At 48.5% G+C, this 16,189-nt stretch overlaps 1 protein-coding gene across 8 annotated transcripts in view; it reads right to left on the bottom strand.

The window, feature by feature from the left end:
- The window catches only part of TSC1 (TSC complex subunit 1), a 43,030-nt gene that overhangs the window by 6,700 nt on the left and 20,141 nt on the right, over positions 1-16,189 (bottom strand). For 5 of the 8 annotated variants that reach the window (XM_019728923.3, XM_019728922.3, XM_088793459.1 and 2 more), the window contains exons 6-20: positions 15,931-16,075; positions 14,448-14,602; positions 14,002-14,075; positions 10,867-11,042; positions 10,062-10,177; positions 9,637-9,748; positions 9,223-9,341; positions 7,859-7,928; positions 7,322-7,426; positions 6,475-7,033; positions 5,776-5,819; positions 4,997-5,163; positions 3,994-4,176; positions 3,019-3,129; positions 2,146-2,268 (exon numbers count right to left, since the gene is read on the bottom strand). In XM_019728923.3, coding sequence (XP_019584482.2) covers positions 2,146-2,268; positions 3,019-3,129; positions 3,994-4,176; positions 4,997-5,163; positions 5,776-5,819; positions 6,475-7,033; positions 7,322-7,426; positions 7,859-7,928; positions 9,223-9,341; positions 9,637-9,748; positions 10,062-10,177; positions 10,867-11,042; positions 14,002-14,075; positions 14,448-14,602; positions 15,931-16,075 — 2,259 coding nt within the window. The remainder of the gene's footprint in view (positions 1-2,145; positions 2,269-3,018; positions 3,130-3,993; positions 4,177-4,996; positions 5,164-5,775; positions 5,820-6,474; positions 7,034-7,321; positions 7,427-7,858; positions 7,929-9,222; positions 9,342-9,636; positions 9,749-10,061; positions 10,178-10,866; positions 11,043-14,001; positions 14,076-14,447; positions 14,603-15,930; positions 16,076-16,189) is intronic. The other 3 variants (XM_074331243.2, XM_019728926.3, XM_019728925.3) reach the window with 2 other exon arrangements.

Here is a 16,189-nt window from a genome sequence, read left to right as displayed (position 1 = left end):
GTTTTCTTTTCTATCCTACTCCCTCTCCTGATGCCGGCTGAGGTAAAGCTCGAGAACGCAACAGAACAAGCGGCTTTGCTCAGGCAAAGCAGCACCTCAGACTGGGTGGCCTGACAAGCTTCGTCCACCACGCCAGGCAAACGGCCTGCCTGCCTGCTAATGGATCGAAACAGCTTAAAACCCACAGCAAAGACACGGTAACGCTCAGAAAAGCAGTCAAAGCAGACGTCCATAACAAGCACATGTTCATTCCATTTGTGTTGTCTGTTTTTATTGGGGTGAAATACACGTAACGAAACTGACCACACGTTTGTGTTTTAAAAACATAAGAAGCCGTAAGGAGCGAGCAGATGAGCTTCCACAGAGGCTGACCAGTGAACCCGGTGCTTTCTCAGTGTAGAACGCAACAGACTGAAACTCAGCACTGGGCACCCGGGAACGCCGCCATTCCAGTTGTGCCAATGGCGCCACACATCCGCACAGAACAGGTAAGCACTTCGGACCTCTGTCATAAATGACAGCAGCTACTTAGGGAGAACCAAACAAGGTACGGAGCTAGGAACGTCTATGTGCTTTCACCAACCCTCACAACCACCGCATGCGGCGCTGCCGCCAGCACCTACCGGCCATTCCCTACCTGGTTTTTAGATACCCACTCCCCCCCACACACACACTTGACTGAACAAGAGGAAGCCAGCTCAGTCCAGGGGCAAATCCTGACAGGGGCAGGGCAACGCCTGGCTCCCGATGGGCACACGACACTCCTGGTCAATGACAAGCGTGGGAATCTGGTGAAGGGTTCCTGGGAAAGGGTTCTTAGCTGACGGGCCTGCAGGGAGCGATGCTCTCCTCTTGCACAGGACATCATGGCGTCTACCTGGGACAGCGCTCCCTTCAGCACACGGCCTGCACCATGAGCACAGCTCGCCGGCCCCAGGACAGGGCCGACAGAACAGGTCAGGCGGTGCAGGCTCCTGAGGCTGTTCCTAGATTGCTCACTTGATCAGTCTGAACTGCCTGCCTCGGGGCTTCTTCTTAAGTACAGTCATGAAGTGACTTCTTGGTAAGCCTGCTTAGTGTGGGTTTTGCTGCTGCTTACGAGAAAGGCCTCCTGTGACCAGCTTTATAAACAGAGGTCAGCTGGCTTGCCCGAGGCCCCAAGTGTCCGAGTTCCAACCACGAGATGCACCAGAAGCAAGGTCGTCTCCACCCCTCTCAGGGGATGTCAGGATGCATCTAAGCGACTGTCCCAGAGATCCTCTTGGCCCGTAGGTCTCTTTTCCCCTTTCTTTCTCCAAAGCTATTATACTTCCAAAATCAGTGACACCTGGTTTCTAGAGAAAGCTCCAAATTTAACGTCCTTCTAAAGGGCGTCTGCATCTGAGAGCTGAGAGGAGCTGAGAAATAAGGAGTAACTCCATTATAAAAATCACATCTGTGGTTCTAAGACTACTCTCTCCATTTGGCCAAAAAAGATGCTTTACAAAGAAAGCCCAGGTGTGATGGAGAAGTGAGTGACAGGAAACATCTGAGCGTTTACTGTTCAAGTTCCATCCCCGACTCTTTCACTACCGTTGCCCGAGGCTGTTTATACAGTGACACAGAACTTCCGCTTCCACACCCCTGGGGAGGCGCTAACTAACGTCAGATCGTCCTGTTACTGGCCTTGCTGCCAGCAGTGAACCTCCGTCTGCTGAAATTAAACTCAACATGAAAGGGAGAAAAAATACGCATCTCAGTATGTACCCAGTCCTGAGTTATGTTTAATAAAAGTGGCTGCCCATCCCCCTCTCCCTCCTTCCCCCTCACCCGTCCCCGTTACCCCCCCATTCCTCCCCCACCCACCCACACCTGGTGTGGGTAAGAGATGGGAAATACTTTTATCACCTACTCTGTACCAATTGCCATGAGGTACTTTCACTGAGACCTGACTTCACGTCAAAGCCAGCCAGCCGGCGAGGGAAACAAGCTCATGTGAAGTGGCATGATGGCTGAGTACCTGGATGGCCAGGCCGGGGAGAGGTGGGGATGGCTCCCAGGACCGGGCACCATCTTTCAGGAAATGACTCGGAGAGCCATCCTGCAAGACACTGCTGGGTCCTGAGCGCTGCCCAGCTGGGGCGTGGCTGCCGGTGCGCGGCATACCTTTGTGGTGTCTGAATGCTTGTTCTGCAGTTGCTCCAGATACAGCTCGTTGACCTCCCCGAGAACCAGCAGCTGCCTGTTCAGGAACTCCATGTGCTGCTGGACCGACTCGCTGTTTGAGAGCTGACCAAAGACACACAGTGAAGTAAAAGAGCCGACAGTACAAATCTGGCACATGGACCCAGACAGGGAACCAACTGGGTATACCAGTCAGTGCGAGGGCAGAAGCAATAGCTCCGGGGTTCAACTTCCCTACCACAATGGCTGCTGGGGAGGGAGTTGTCCAAGAGCAATGAAAATGGACAGAAATGCACTTCCAAACAGTGCTAGGCGGAGGGGCGGAAGTGCCAACGTGCTCCACGGAGCTGGCTCCGCCCGGGACACCTGGAGAAGGTGGTGATGCACAGGCCTACCACACCAGGAACGGCAGGGCCAGGGGCATTCAGCCCCAGGGAAACTCACCATTCCTGAGTAAGTGACTTCTAGAAAGTACCATGCATCCCAGAGAGAGGCATCACGGCTCAAAGGCCCGAGCCAACTGCACACTTACCTACACGAGGCATGAAGTGCGAGCTCCCAGCTACACAAGGCAGGGCTCAGGCTGGGAGGTGGGTCCCTGTCGTGGACACCGCCCTGTGCATGCAGGCTGCTTAGCAGCACACTGGCCCCTGCCCACTTCATGTCAGAAGCACCAAAAATATCAACCCAAAGTGTCCCAAATGTCCCCTGGGAGGGAGAGGGCAGACTCACTCCATGCTGGGAACCCCTGGCACAGACACGCGAGTAGCAGCTCTGCCCGTCTGAAGGGAGTGTGGGCCTGCGCTGTGCACACAACCCAGCCCGCTGCCCGCCCGCCGCCCGCCCGTGTCTCACCTTCTGAGAGACCTGGCTGAGCAGCAGCTCCGTGTGACACACCTTGCTGTTCGCCTTCTTCAGCTGCAGGCGCAGCTCGGCCACCATGTTCCGGCAGTCCTCCAGCTTCGTCTGCGACAGAGACGGGCGCAGGGGGTGAGGGCACGCCAGGCCGGCCACAGAACGACCGGGCCGGGGCCTCAGCTGCTCTGCTACTCTTGGACCCAGGATTTAACTTCTTAGTTTGAAAAAGTAAGTTTAGGGTTGATTTCTGAATTCCTGATTTGTTCAACAAAAGGAAAAAAGGCCTTAGGCCCACAGTTCCCAAACTGTGCCCCAAAGAGCCCTGGGGCTATGGAGCAGAAAGCAGCCAACTCAAGGACGCTGCGGGGTATCTGGTTTCTGAGGGGCGCACAGCGACATCTGTTGGTCATCGTGTGCACTGCTAACCGGAGGCCGTGCAGTTTCTGTCTGAGATGCGCTCCCTGCCTGTGCGTGACGTGGTGTCTTTGCAAAGCTGGGCTTCGGGTGGTTGTGATAAAAATCACCACGCGTTTTGAAAGCCAGTGTGGAACAGGAAATGAGGGTGTCCGTGTCCAATCTGATTCCAGGGTCTGAGACTCTGTGCAGTGCCCAGGAGGCCACACACAGCGTTGGTTAAGTAATTGCCGTTGTTTAAAAAAAGGAATTTTTTGTGTGTGAAACTTATAAGTACATTTTCAAACAGCTACTAAGTTGTCAGGACACACAACCACTAAGCTGTTTAGATCTACTTAATAAGCAGAACTGTCAGGTGTTTGTTTTGGCTGCGGAATGCCAGGAAAAGATTACGGAAACGCTCAGGGAACTAGGCACCGAGAGAGCTGGGGACCCTCTGCCCTAAATAAAACGCGTGTGTCAGGAGGTGGACCGGCCGCGGCTTCGGCCAAAGCGGTCTGCTCGTCGTAGCTAAGAGGCAGGAGGCGCTTCACGCCCTCTCCCGCTTGCGGTCCATACCTGTAACTCCTGGCTCTGGTTGTAGAATTCTTCTCGGTCGTGCTGCAGCTGTCGGACCTGACTGTGGAGCTGGGTGACCACTGTGTCCCGCTGCTCCTGCAGCTGACTGTACCTGGCTTGTTCTCTCTGCAGGCTGACCTTCCATATCTGGATGTCTTTCTCTTGTAACTTCAACTGGTCTTTCTAGCAGAGACCAAACATGCCATCATTTTAGTTGCTCCCCGCCATGGGCAGTGACACGCAAGCAGCACACAGGCTGCGACCATTTCATGGGACTCACACGCTGCCCTGGAACTGTCGCTACAGGCCCACAGCCTGATGGCTCGCTAAGGTCTACCTCAGGGTTATCCAACTTCACATGAGCAAATGATCAGAACTGCTTAAAGAGTGTTTCTCAGGGATCAACCTGTCCTGACACCTTCACGAGTCCTCACCGCCAGCACTGGAATGAGACCTCTGCTATGGACAATCTTACGGTCGCAAAAGCGATGAACATTTCCTGAACGCCTCCCCTGCGCCAGACACTGAGCAAGCGCTTACGACCTGACTTCTTCTAAGCAGCACAGTTAGGAACAGGCGCTGCTATTATTCTTCCTGTTCACAGGACAGGTGACAGGCTTCTGGGGGCTAATTCCTTTCCTACATGGCAGAGCCAAGGTCTAATCTCCAGGTCTAACTGCCTTCACGACTGAGCCACAAGTTCTGGGCCACAGAATAGCTTCAGGAGAGCTGGTTTCACTGCTGGAGAAACAAAGGAACCTTCTCACCCTGTCAGCATCACAGCCAATCACAACAGAAAGACTCACTGGTCCCGACGGTCTGCAAGGGAGCTCAGAGGCCTGAGGCTCACGCCTAAGCTCGCAGACTGCCCAGGGGGCCTGTCTCCGGCCACCCAGTGAGCAGACTGAGGATGGGGCGCTCTGCCCTCGACGCGGGCTGCTTGTCACACGCTCTCATGCTGACTCGAAACCTGACAGCGCCCCGCCGCCCCCGCCCCGCTCACCATGGCTGCGTTGTGCTCCTCCAGGGCCGCGGCTCGGATCACCTTCCTGAGGAGCCGCCTGTTCCGGACAGCATGCTGCTGCCTCTTAAACCGCTCATAGAGCAACTGGTTGTGCAGTAAAAGCAGCTGGTTACGGAGGCTGCGGATCTCATCTGAGGGAGGAGAGCCTGATTTTAAAGCAGAGGGAGGGTAGCAAAGATGCCTTTTATGTATCATTCACTTGAGCCCCCGCCCATGGTTTGTTAGCTTAAGAAACACAATTCTTTAAGGACCAAACCACCGCCACGCGGCCAACGACCACTTGGTTTCCAGCGATCGTCTTTCATGAGGAGAGGGGCTGCCTACAGCTACCTCCCTTTGAAAGGGCCGCAAAGGGGCACGTGGTGGGATGATTCTTTGAGAGCTTTGTTGATGTTGCCCCACAAACCTGAGCCACACGTGTATATTTTTAAGACTCCTCTTCTCCCTTCACTGCTGTGTTCTCCCCTTACTCCCCTCCCAGTACCATCTACTGCACTCGGAAATTTGCTAGGGAAGCTGGGCATGAGTCAGGTCCACACTTTTTGCAATTCTACTGGGAAGTGCATGGTCCTTGCCACTTTTTGAAAATAGGAAATGCTGACTTTGCAACACTTGAGATACTCTTTAGTGGAGAATCTGGCTGGAGCAGCAGTAAAGGGGAGAGGTTTCCTGTAGGGCGCCTCCCTCAAGGACAGAAAAGGCGACAAGCAAGCAGGATCCATAACGGCTGTATTTGGAGCTGAAGTTAACAACTTTACCTCCAAAGTGGGTCCAGTCCACAGACTTGCTCGGTAAAGACAACCTAGGAAGAAAGATTTTGAATAATAAAGTTATCAATCTTACACACACACACACACACACACACACACACACACACACACACACACACACAGTCTCTGGACTTTTAATTGCAACAAGGGGCCGGCCCAGTGGCTCAGGTGGTTGGAGCGCCGTGCTCCTAATGCTAAGGTCACCGGTTCGATTCCCACATGGGCCAGTGAGCTGCGCCCTCTACAGCTAAGCTTGTGAACAACAGCTCTCCCTGGAGCTGGGCTGTGTGAGCAGCCGGAGGTTGGTGTGAGCTGCCGTGGGCGGCCGTGGGCTACCGTGTGCCACCGTGAGTGGCCAGCAGCACCTTATGAACTACGTTACCAAAATAGGGGGGGGGGAATCTGCAGCTAGAGAGATACCATGACAGATATTCCTATATTTGAAATACCATAACGTCATCCTCCAATTCTGAAAGCAAATGTGGAAGCATTTGAACTTCCTCACAGAATAGTAGCACAAACAGCCTACATATGAAGACTCCTTTTCAAATGGAACTCTTTTAAGGAATGATGCCAACTTAATGTGCACATACAGAGGACACACACATGCACACTTATGAAAAGGCAACAGCCCGGAGGGCCGCCTGACCACACGAAGGGGAACTGGCCTCTGGCTGGGAGCCTTACTTGTTCAGCTCCCTGCTGTGTGCGTCTGCCCCCTGTTGGATCAGCCTGTCCAGCACCTCCACCGGGGAGCTGCAGGGCCTGTAGTCTTCCGCGGTGTGTCCTTTTGCTTTCTGTAGTAGCTCCTCGGTCTTCTTGCTGACAAAATGATGGGCAGTCTTTGGCAATGCCACCTCAAACAGATGATCGTACGGGGGAGGATGCCCACTTCCAAAGCCGGCGCCCTTCTGAGGTGGGAGTTTACAAGGGCTGGGAGTGAGGATACTGGTCTGCAGAGAAGTCTGGGGCTCCCTGTTCCCAGCAGGGCCGCCCTCGGCGCCCCCGCAGGGCAGGTCGATGGGAGTAAACGCTTGCTTTGGTGTGTCAGGCCCAAGCTTGTCCAGGGAGGAGTTCAAAGGCTCAGCATTCACACTGGCACCCTGAGCACCGCAGGCGGCGGAATGGGTCTTCCTCGGACAGCCTGGGAGGCCATCTCGGTAGAAGGGAGAGTCAAAGCCTCCTCGAGGAACCAGGGGCTCAGCATCAGCCGTCGTGATCTCAGAAAGTTCTTTAGATATTGCCGCTGTGGGGGAGGGACAAGACACAGCACAGTAAACAGGCCACCTGGGGAAGGCCAGGCAATGTGGGCTTGCGTGCTGCCGTGTGCTGTGTGCCGCCTGGACAGACACAAAAGACCACCTCTTTGCCTGGCATAGGATCCGGAATAAAACTCCCATCATTTCCTCCCAAGAGAAGAAAAACCAGGTCAGCCTGGGAGCATTGACACTAAATCCCAATTTTAGGGCAGGACGGGGGTTCTATCATCTCACAGCACGTTGTATAAATAAGCCCAGGGTCCCACGTCTGTTACCTTCTTCTTTGTCTTTTTCTATGCTGTCTTCTTCAAAGGCCAGGTTACCGAGAAACACTTGAAGGTCACTTAGTGTGACAGAACCTTTGCTGCCAGACAGTTCTTCTGAGGAGAGACAAAAACCGCTCAAGTCAAAGGAAGACACTGCACACTGCTTCCGCTGTAACAGAACACATCTGTCATGATGCTTCCTGCCGGGCAGAGAAGGCTAAAGTGCTTCTCCTGGGGCTACTACAGAACACTAAAATCTTATAAATAATCTAATTAAAGGTGCCAAGAAATAATCCCACAGAAAAGAAAATTCTCCGTTCTTCACGTCTCAGAGAACAGATAAAACCACAGCTTGAATGGCTCAAAACACAGGTCCTTCACTGCAATCGCTTAAAAGCCATGTTTGCTGTTATTATTAAGTTGCTTTTAGAATGAAGTACATACATGTTTCACTATTTCTAGGCTTCAGTGTTTTACAGAATTTCCGTTTCCAGATAACCCAGCAGGAGGAGACAAACAAGGTCTATGGTCACCCCGAGACTTTACCTGGTCCCCGGTCATTTGGAAGATGGTGTTGTCTCTGCAGACACGGCCTCGCAGAGTCTGTTCTCTCCTCCTGAAAAGACAGAGACCGTTTCCCTCACAAGGCAAAAAGCATGTACATGGTCTCGATGCCAGAGAAAAATCCTAAATATCTCAATTTTCAGCATGTTATAAAGGAGTTGAAAGGTTAGCCCAGTGGTTCTCAAGCTGTTTGCTCTTAGGATGTCTTCATATTCTTAAAAATTATTGAGGCTCCCAAGAGCTTTTATTTATGCAGCTATATCTCTTGGTAGTTACTGTATTAGGAATTAAAACACATTTTAAAATACTCATTGATTCACTTAAAAATAACATACCCATTACATGTAAATATAAATAACATATTTTTCTGAAAAATATTTGTATTTCCCAAAATAAAAATAACTTAGTGAGAAGAGTGGAGCTGTTTTCTATTTTTGCAATCTCTTTAACATCTGGCTTAATGGAAGAAAGCTGGATTCTCACGTCTGCCTCTGTATTCCATCTGTTGCAGTATGTTGTTTTGGATAAAGTATATGAAGAAAATTCTGGGCCCCACAGATACGTAGTTGTAAGAAGTAAACGTATATTAACAGACTTTTCAGCTAACTGTGGAGAACCGTCTTTGATATTATACTCAAACTGGAGAAGGGGTAATTCCTTAAAGGTTACAGTCCTGAGAAACTGCCTGCTACTGACTCCGGCCTGAAGAACCGTAGTGTGTGCGGTGCTCCATGAAAGAAAGCAGCCAGGTCGCCTCTCAGCTCAGACAATCGCACAAGTGCTTGAGATTTCCACCACACTTTGGAATGCAATAAAGTGCTTTGTGTATATTTCCTTTTTTATCACAGAGAATGTTACACATACACGTTCTCAAGAGCCAAGACTTCGTAAAATTAGTAACTTTTACTGCTTTTTTCTACAGAACACTCTTAAGTTAGGTTTTTGGTTTTGTTTTCTTCTTTCAAACTGAAAGAGCACATCAAGGAAGAAGGATGCAGTGCCCACCACCGGAGTTGGGTGTACGCCTCGATTCGTGCTAAGGGGCCAGCCATTTACCCACCATTGTTTCTGTAGCACGAGTGCAAATGCCAACACAGTCCAAGGACAAAGAACAGCTTAGCATTACCACGAAAGCAGTCCCAACCTAGTGGGTTCCCTGCAAGGGTCTCGGGACCCCTGGGGTCGGCAGATCACACTTTGATTGCCACTGATTAGTCTATTTTCAATAGTTCTGCTTCCAACCGTCCCATTTTAGGGCAGAATTCTCTCTGGCATAACAGGCTTCCCCAGGTGAGTCTGCCAGCGGGTCAGTGCTTGGCAGAGGGGCACAGACGGGCCGAGCATACCTTCCTGGGGGGTGCGGCTGTGGCCTGCGGGGGTGAAATGTGCACGGAGTCATCCGAGTGGCAGAGCGGGGCTGGAGGGGGCGAGGTCGCCGGGGTTCCCAGAGGAGTCCCTTTCCCACCTGCTCAGAGATAAGAACAGAACACACAGGCACTGAGCCTAACTAGTAGAACAATGGCCAAATTATCTTCAGCCTAACTGCTACTGCAAGGAATGCTGCTTTCTGGGCATCGAAATCAGCCTTTTTTTTAAGGTTCACTTTACATGTTCTGAAAGCCCCCGAGGGTTTGAAGTGTCAAAAACGGGTTCACTGCTGCAAGTGACCCCCAAACTCACTGTTAGCTCTGAGAGACAGTTCCTAGTCACAAAAGGCAGGCCCCAACTAACCAACCAACCCCAACCTAAGACACACGTACCAGTTGTACCGAAGACTTTACTGTAAGGGTGTGACAAATCAGGTGGGACATTTCCGGGGGAAGTTGGAGGAGTGGTCATACCACAAACCACAGATGGGCTCCAAAAGGTAGCCTGCGAAGTCAATAAGGCGTATCAGCAATGAGGAGTGAATCCCGTATCATCCCACGGTTTATACCATGACCAGTGGTCACTGTTAACTGGAAAAAGGTATCTTACTAAAGCTTTACAAAGAGACAAATCCCCTTTGGTAAGTCTAGATGCCGAGAGAAACCCAAGTGGCCTTTGTTAATATCACATATCCTTAAGAATGACTCCTTTGGAAATGAGCAGTGTGAGATTTTCCCAGACCATACGCTCAATTCTGACCCAATGGTCAGCTTCAGCAGCAGGCAGAGGAGAAAGCAGGCACTATTTGACACCATACTTGTGGAGGTTCAGTTAACGGCCGTGTCGACGGGGCGCTCAGAGTCGGAGGCAGCTGCCCTGGTGAGCTGAACGACGTCAACCGGGACGTGCAGTAAGGGGTGGAGGCAGCACTCCCTAAAATGAAAGGGAAAGAGCGCACGGGCTGAGTGAGGGGTCTGCTGACTCCCACCACCAGTATGGGCCTCTAGACCCGTCAGTTAGATTCAGTTCGATTCAGTTCTCTGTACTGAAAAAACCCAAGGGGACTCCTGCCACCCCTGAAGACAAAGTCACATTCACAAGGTTCTCTAGACAAAGCTCAGTCAGGTTTGCTGTCCAGTTAAGATTCAGGACCACTTGAATAGGCACACACTGGACGACAACTTCAGTGGGTGCTGCCTGCAGGGAAGCCTGGACATTTCTCTGAATGCAGCTCTAAACTGTCCACGCTGGCTCACACTGTGTGAGTTCTACAGCCCACACGGCCTCACTGGACGTGTCTGAAAAGCAGAAAGGTTCCCTCAGTTGGGGGAGCCCACAAGTCAAATCTTTTAATCCATTTTCTTTTTTAAGCACTGAAGGCATATCCACGTGTGTTGGCATAGGATCAGGGAGGAGACCAAGGGCATGGGACTAAATTCAACTCAAAGGAGGAATTCATCAGAAGCAAATGGAGGTAAATTTAAATTTTAAATATTTGGGAAACAGCTCCTAGGAGCTGAACTAAGTCTTATTCTAGGAAAAGAAAATAAAATCAACAAAAATAAACAATGCTTTCCAGAGACAAAGTGATAAAGCAGATAAGTACCAAAGTCAGTTTTTACCATAGCTATTCTGTGTGTCAACATAAGGGCTTGTGGTGACATCGGCTGAACGATGAGGAAAGCGGGCTGAGTTTTGGTGAGACACAGAATAGCCATCTTCATAGGAGGCTTCTGTAGGGTCCAGAGAGATTTTGGCACACTCTATCACAACATCATGTGTTTCTAATTTCTTCCACCTGGAAAAGGCAATGAAAGTCAAGAAATGCACGTTGTAATCCATTTAATCAAATAGTCAAATACATAAGAGTGCTAATTCGATGCCAGCGCTGACCTAAGGTTAGCACAGATCAAGGCAGAACCACGCCAGCCCATATATTAATTAGTACTAATTAGTACTACCAAAGAAAGAAATTAGCTATTCATGTCACAAACCTGTAACATCCCTATTTCAAATGGTTATAGCAAGTTATCAGAAACTAATCCGATAACTTCATCAACGAGAGACTAGGTCTAGCCTCAAAACAGAAACGAACTATGCAGAACAGTGAATCACCAGAAGAAAATCCCCTTTGGAATGAAGGTAATCAGAGAACAGGGAGACCCAGAAACTGCCAGGTAGCTGAGGCTGATTTAAGGTTTCCTACCAAAGCCTTGGGATTCTAACCCATCCCTAGACCACAAATATAGTGAGAAAGCCCACGATGACATGTAAGGAATTGTCTAAAAATTCCTGGTATGGGATCCACAGCTCCACTTCGAAGAACTTAGCCTATGGAAACAGATGTACATTAAGATGTACAATGACCAGCACAGCTTGTAACAGAAAAAGAAGCAGCACAAAACCCAAAGTCCAACCAAACAGCTATATTCTACGGAAGAAAAATGATTACACACCATGAAAAAGCATGCTTTCAGCAGACCAATGGCTGCCATAGTGAGGGGGCCCGACAGAGGGCAAGGAGGACTTTCTGGGCAATGAAACATTCTTTTACCGTGATGGTGACTTTGGTCAAAACTTAATAAAATTGATGAATTTTATTGTATCTAAAGTACCTCTTACTGAAGTTGGTTTTAAAAATCACGGTTTCAAAGATCAAATGACATAAAATGCTCAGGATATGATCCTACATGAATAAAGGATACAAAACTACTCAGAGATATGTCCATAAATAGAGATACAACCACACTAAGAATTCAAATGAAAAGACCTGAAGTTTTGGGTGATGGTTTCTTTTCCCTGACGCTTCAGTATTTGCCAAATGTTCTACAAAGTCCTATCAATTAACATAACATTTACCTGCTCCACTATCAACTTACTTTCTCTTAGACGATATTTTGGTAAGTGAGGACGTAGGTCACTCTCATATATCCTTTCCCCTCCTCCTTCCCAATGCTCTCAAACATATCATTGTTTTACTCTTTTTCAAAATTGATTTTCAACCATTACTATGACTACATAAGTACTATTCAGGACTGAGCCAAAGTCATACTACCACAATATTCCCTTTTTTTCTTGATTTAGTTTGTCCTGGAGTATGAATTTTTCTGCTCCTTTTCCTCAGTCTTCTGTATCTCCATTTCTAATTCTTCTTAAACTTACTCTAACAGCTCTGAAATAATGCGTAATGCAATCTTTACATAATGAAACGCAAATAGCCTCCCGGATTAATCACCCCCTCCCTAAAGAGCCTCCTGCTGGGGCCCTCTCACCCCCACTTCAGTCTGGACTACTTGTTCTCAGCAATGCCACACAGTGTTACCCCAGACTCCCCTGGACCACAATCCTAAGTCAGGTGCACTGTTTCCTGGACTCTGAGTCTTCCTTGATTTTACTCTCGTTTCAGTGAAACGCACGTTCCAGTGCTTAGCTGAGAGAGCGTCTATGAGATAAATTTGAGTCCCGTATCTAAAAATGTCTCATACTTGATAGGCAATTTGGCTGGGTATAGAATTGTAAGTTGAAAATCCCCCTCTCTCAGTTTTGAAGGTGTTTCAGAAACTAACACCATTCTGATTTCTGATCCTTACTGTTTCGGTCTTTTCTCTCTCTAAAAGGTTTATCCCTAAGTCTCAAATTTCACAGGATTGAGACTTAGCAGCATTCTTTCTCATTCACTAAGTAAGCCCCTTCAATCTGGAAAGTTATATCTTCCAATGATTGCATTATGTGTTTTCTTGTATTATTTGTACTTGTATTAGAAATTTTCTTCTATTATTTCTCTCACAATTTCTTCCCCCACCAAAGCTTTCTCCTCTCTTTTTAAAACTCTTTGTTATTGCGTGTTGGGCTTCCTGCACTGATTATTTGAAATTTCTCATCCTTCTTCCCATATTACTTATTTTGAGCCTTTGATTATGCTTTCTGAGACATTCTAGGTTTTATCTTCCAATTCTTTTACTGAAATGTTTTTTATGTATATGATTTTTTCATTTTTCAATTGTTCTTTCTTTAGTCTGACTGTCCCCTTCTATGGTATCCTGACCTTCGTATATATGTACAAATACTTCATCTCTGTAGCTACTGCAGACGTTTTCCTCTGCTCTCTGTATTATCAGTTTCTAGCTCCCTTTTCTCTTCTTTACATTGGTCTCTTATCTTTTGTGTTAGAGCTTTCTTCAAAAGCCAGATAACCTCTGCCAATCAAAGTGAGGGAAGTTCTGGAGGTTGTCCCAGGAGGCTTCTAAGTTAATCGAGTAGACTGAACATACACATCCAATTGTACAACCTCCCAAAACCACTAAAAAAACCCAACTACAACATTCTTAAAGATATGAGAGCTTGTATCCATGAAACAGAAACTGGCTACTATAAAAAAAAAGGAACATTCAGAGAACTAAAGAGCTCTTAGGTGTTGAAAACATGGTGATAGAAATGAAACTATAATGAAAGATTAAAAACTAAAGATAAGAACATCTTCAGGAAATAGAAAAGGCCAGAGAGAAAAAAACAGGAGAACAAAGAAAAACAGAGAACCACTCCAAGATCTCCTAATTTGAAAACTAGGAGTTCTAGAAAAAAGCCAGAGACAATGGAAAAAAGGAACATTTTCACTGCACAAGTCCTTCAAAATGGAATGATTCTGTGAGCAGAAGAACCTGTATTCCCAAATAAGGCCCCAGAGGGGCAATTGCTGGACCACACTTTCAATCTCCCATGAGATTCTCTAAAATGCTGTGTCACTACAGTTTCCATACCTCCGAGGGTCCAGTTCATGGTCCTTGGATCCAGTCACTAATTCCGGATGAATTCGCACATGCTCCATCATTGGCTAGAAGAGTTTGGGTTGACAAATTATAAAAGGCTGAATTTCTGTGGTATCTCCCTACAACGGAATTACTCTCTGACAATAAAAAGGAATGAAGTACTCATACGAGCTATCACATGGATGGACCCTGAAACACTGTTAAATGAAAGAAGCCAGTCACAAAGAGCATACATTACGGTTCCATTTATGTGAAATCTTCACAATAGGCAAGTCTACAAAGGCAGAAAGTGGATCAGTGGTTGCCTAGGGCTGGGGGGCGGGGGTGCCTGGGAAGGGGGCAGCGGAACTTCTTTTCAAAATTCCTACCATTTAATACAAAAGTCATCAATGCAGCCTGTCTACACAGTATCAAATAAATGAGTGGTTCTCGCTTACCTTGACCACTTCCTCAAAAGTCTCCAAGTTCTCCTTCATACTGTAGTGAGATCGCAGAAAGGAGACAAAGTTGCAAGGGTACATTCCATAGAGGCGATGAAAGAGCGCATACACACTGGCGTGGAGATGGACAAGGTAGATTTCTGTCACGTGGCCTAAAATAGAAAACCATTGAGAGGAGACTCTTGGCTGGACACGAGATGGGTGTGTGCAGAAGAGACATGAACCCAAGGCAGCCAGCCTGACTTTGGGCTTACATACATTCCCACCTTGCTCCAAAGATAGCAAGAATGGTTTTCTAAAGCGCAGGTGCGGACACACCAGTCCCCTACTAAAACCCACCAGTGGCTCCCTCCTACCTTCAGACGAACTCCAATCTAATCCGAATGACCCATGAGGCTCTGACTGAGCAAACCTCTGCCCTGCTGTCCAGTCAGCCCTTAAAATGAACCCCAGACAGTCTCACAATACTGCACTGCCTGTATCATGAGGGTCGCTCGCTTTCCCTGACATCGGTGATTACACTTCCCCATTGCCCTCTGGGCATCTGGTTCCTGCAAATGGCACTGTCGCACCCACCTCTGTACTCCTCGTGCCTGGCACTGAGCTTGGTGCACAACAGGCATTCAAATATTTTGGGAACGAATGAATGCATGAGAACCTTTGAAAATCACTATGTAGTTTTAGCTATGCAGATTTGTAATTAGAGTGAAAAAAACTCTTCTCCTGAAATTAGCTTAAAGAGCTAAAAGTGGGAGAAAGAAAACTGAGTTAATCTCGCCTTCCCTAGACCCCCAAGTGCACAGTATACAGAAAGCTCCTCGTACAATGGGTAGACCATCCCTTCGCCGCAACAAGAGCCCACTGAATAAGTCACATGAGCCTGTGCTGTACTTCATCCTGCATTGGAAGCCACAGGGCTCACACACGTCATCCTTTCATGCTGGGATCACCACAAGATCCCGAATGTCACATGCGTCTAGCTTCTGAATCGTTCCAATAGACCTGTGCTACCTGCCGAGACGGAGAAACATCCCACTGCCCTGGAAACGAGAACGCTAATTAGCACGTCCTGCGTTTTCCCTTCTCCTCCTCGTCCATGTGCACTGAATGGCTTCTGAGAACCAGAAGTGTATGTTCTGCCCCAACAGACCGGCGGGGGGCAAAAACGTCCGCAAGCTCACGCTTAGACTGCTACAGCATAGACTGAAGCTGTTTTTCGCTTTACTGAAAATCAGGAAATTCTACATCCTGCCTGAGAATGAATCCTTTAAGCCCACAGGACCCGAAGGTATCTCAATAGTCATGCTGCCCATTTGTGACTCCGAAGGATGCATCCCAGGCATTTCCTCACCTGGCTAGTGACAACCACCCATCTCAGCTGTCAAGTCCAACCCATCCTTCCCTTCCAGCTCACGACCTGTTCGTCAATAATGGAAGCATTCACCTGGTGGAGTGCGACAGGCACACAGCAGAGCTTTACCTGGTTTCTTGAGGCACCATGACGAAAGACGGCCAAAAATGTCAAAGAAGTCGTGAAGGTGCTGCTTCCCTGACTGTGGGATCATTGGCAGCATAGTTATCAGCACTAAGACGCCCGTAGTGAGCACGACGACATCAGTGTCCGTCTGCAGAAGAAACACGCGTCAGGTGCGGCACTGGGGTCAGCGTGACACCACACGGAGGGTCTAGACACCAAGGGGGTCACCAGTGAGAGGTCTGTCCAGACGCCCTTCCCTGCC

The sequence above is a fragment of the Rhinolophus sinicus genome, chromosome 16 (genome assembly GCF_057876585.1).
Source record: "Rhinolophus sinicus isolate RSI-liver-muscle chromosome 16, RSI-T2T, whole genome shotgun sequence".
NCBI classification, from domain to species: domain Eukaryota; kingdom Metazoa; phylum Chordata; class Mammalia; order Chiroptera; family Rhinolophidae; genus Rhinolophus; species Rhinolophus sinicus.
This window is presented reverse-complemented; position numbering and strand designations above follow the sequence as displayed.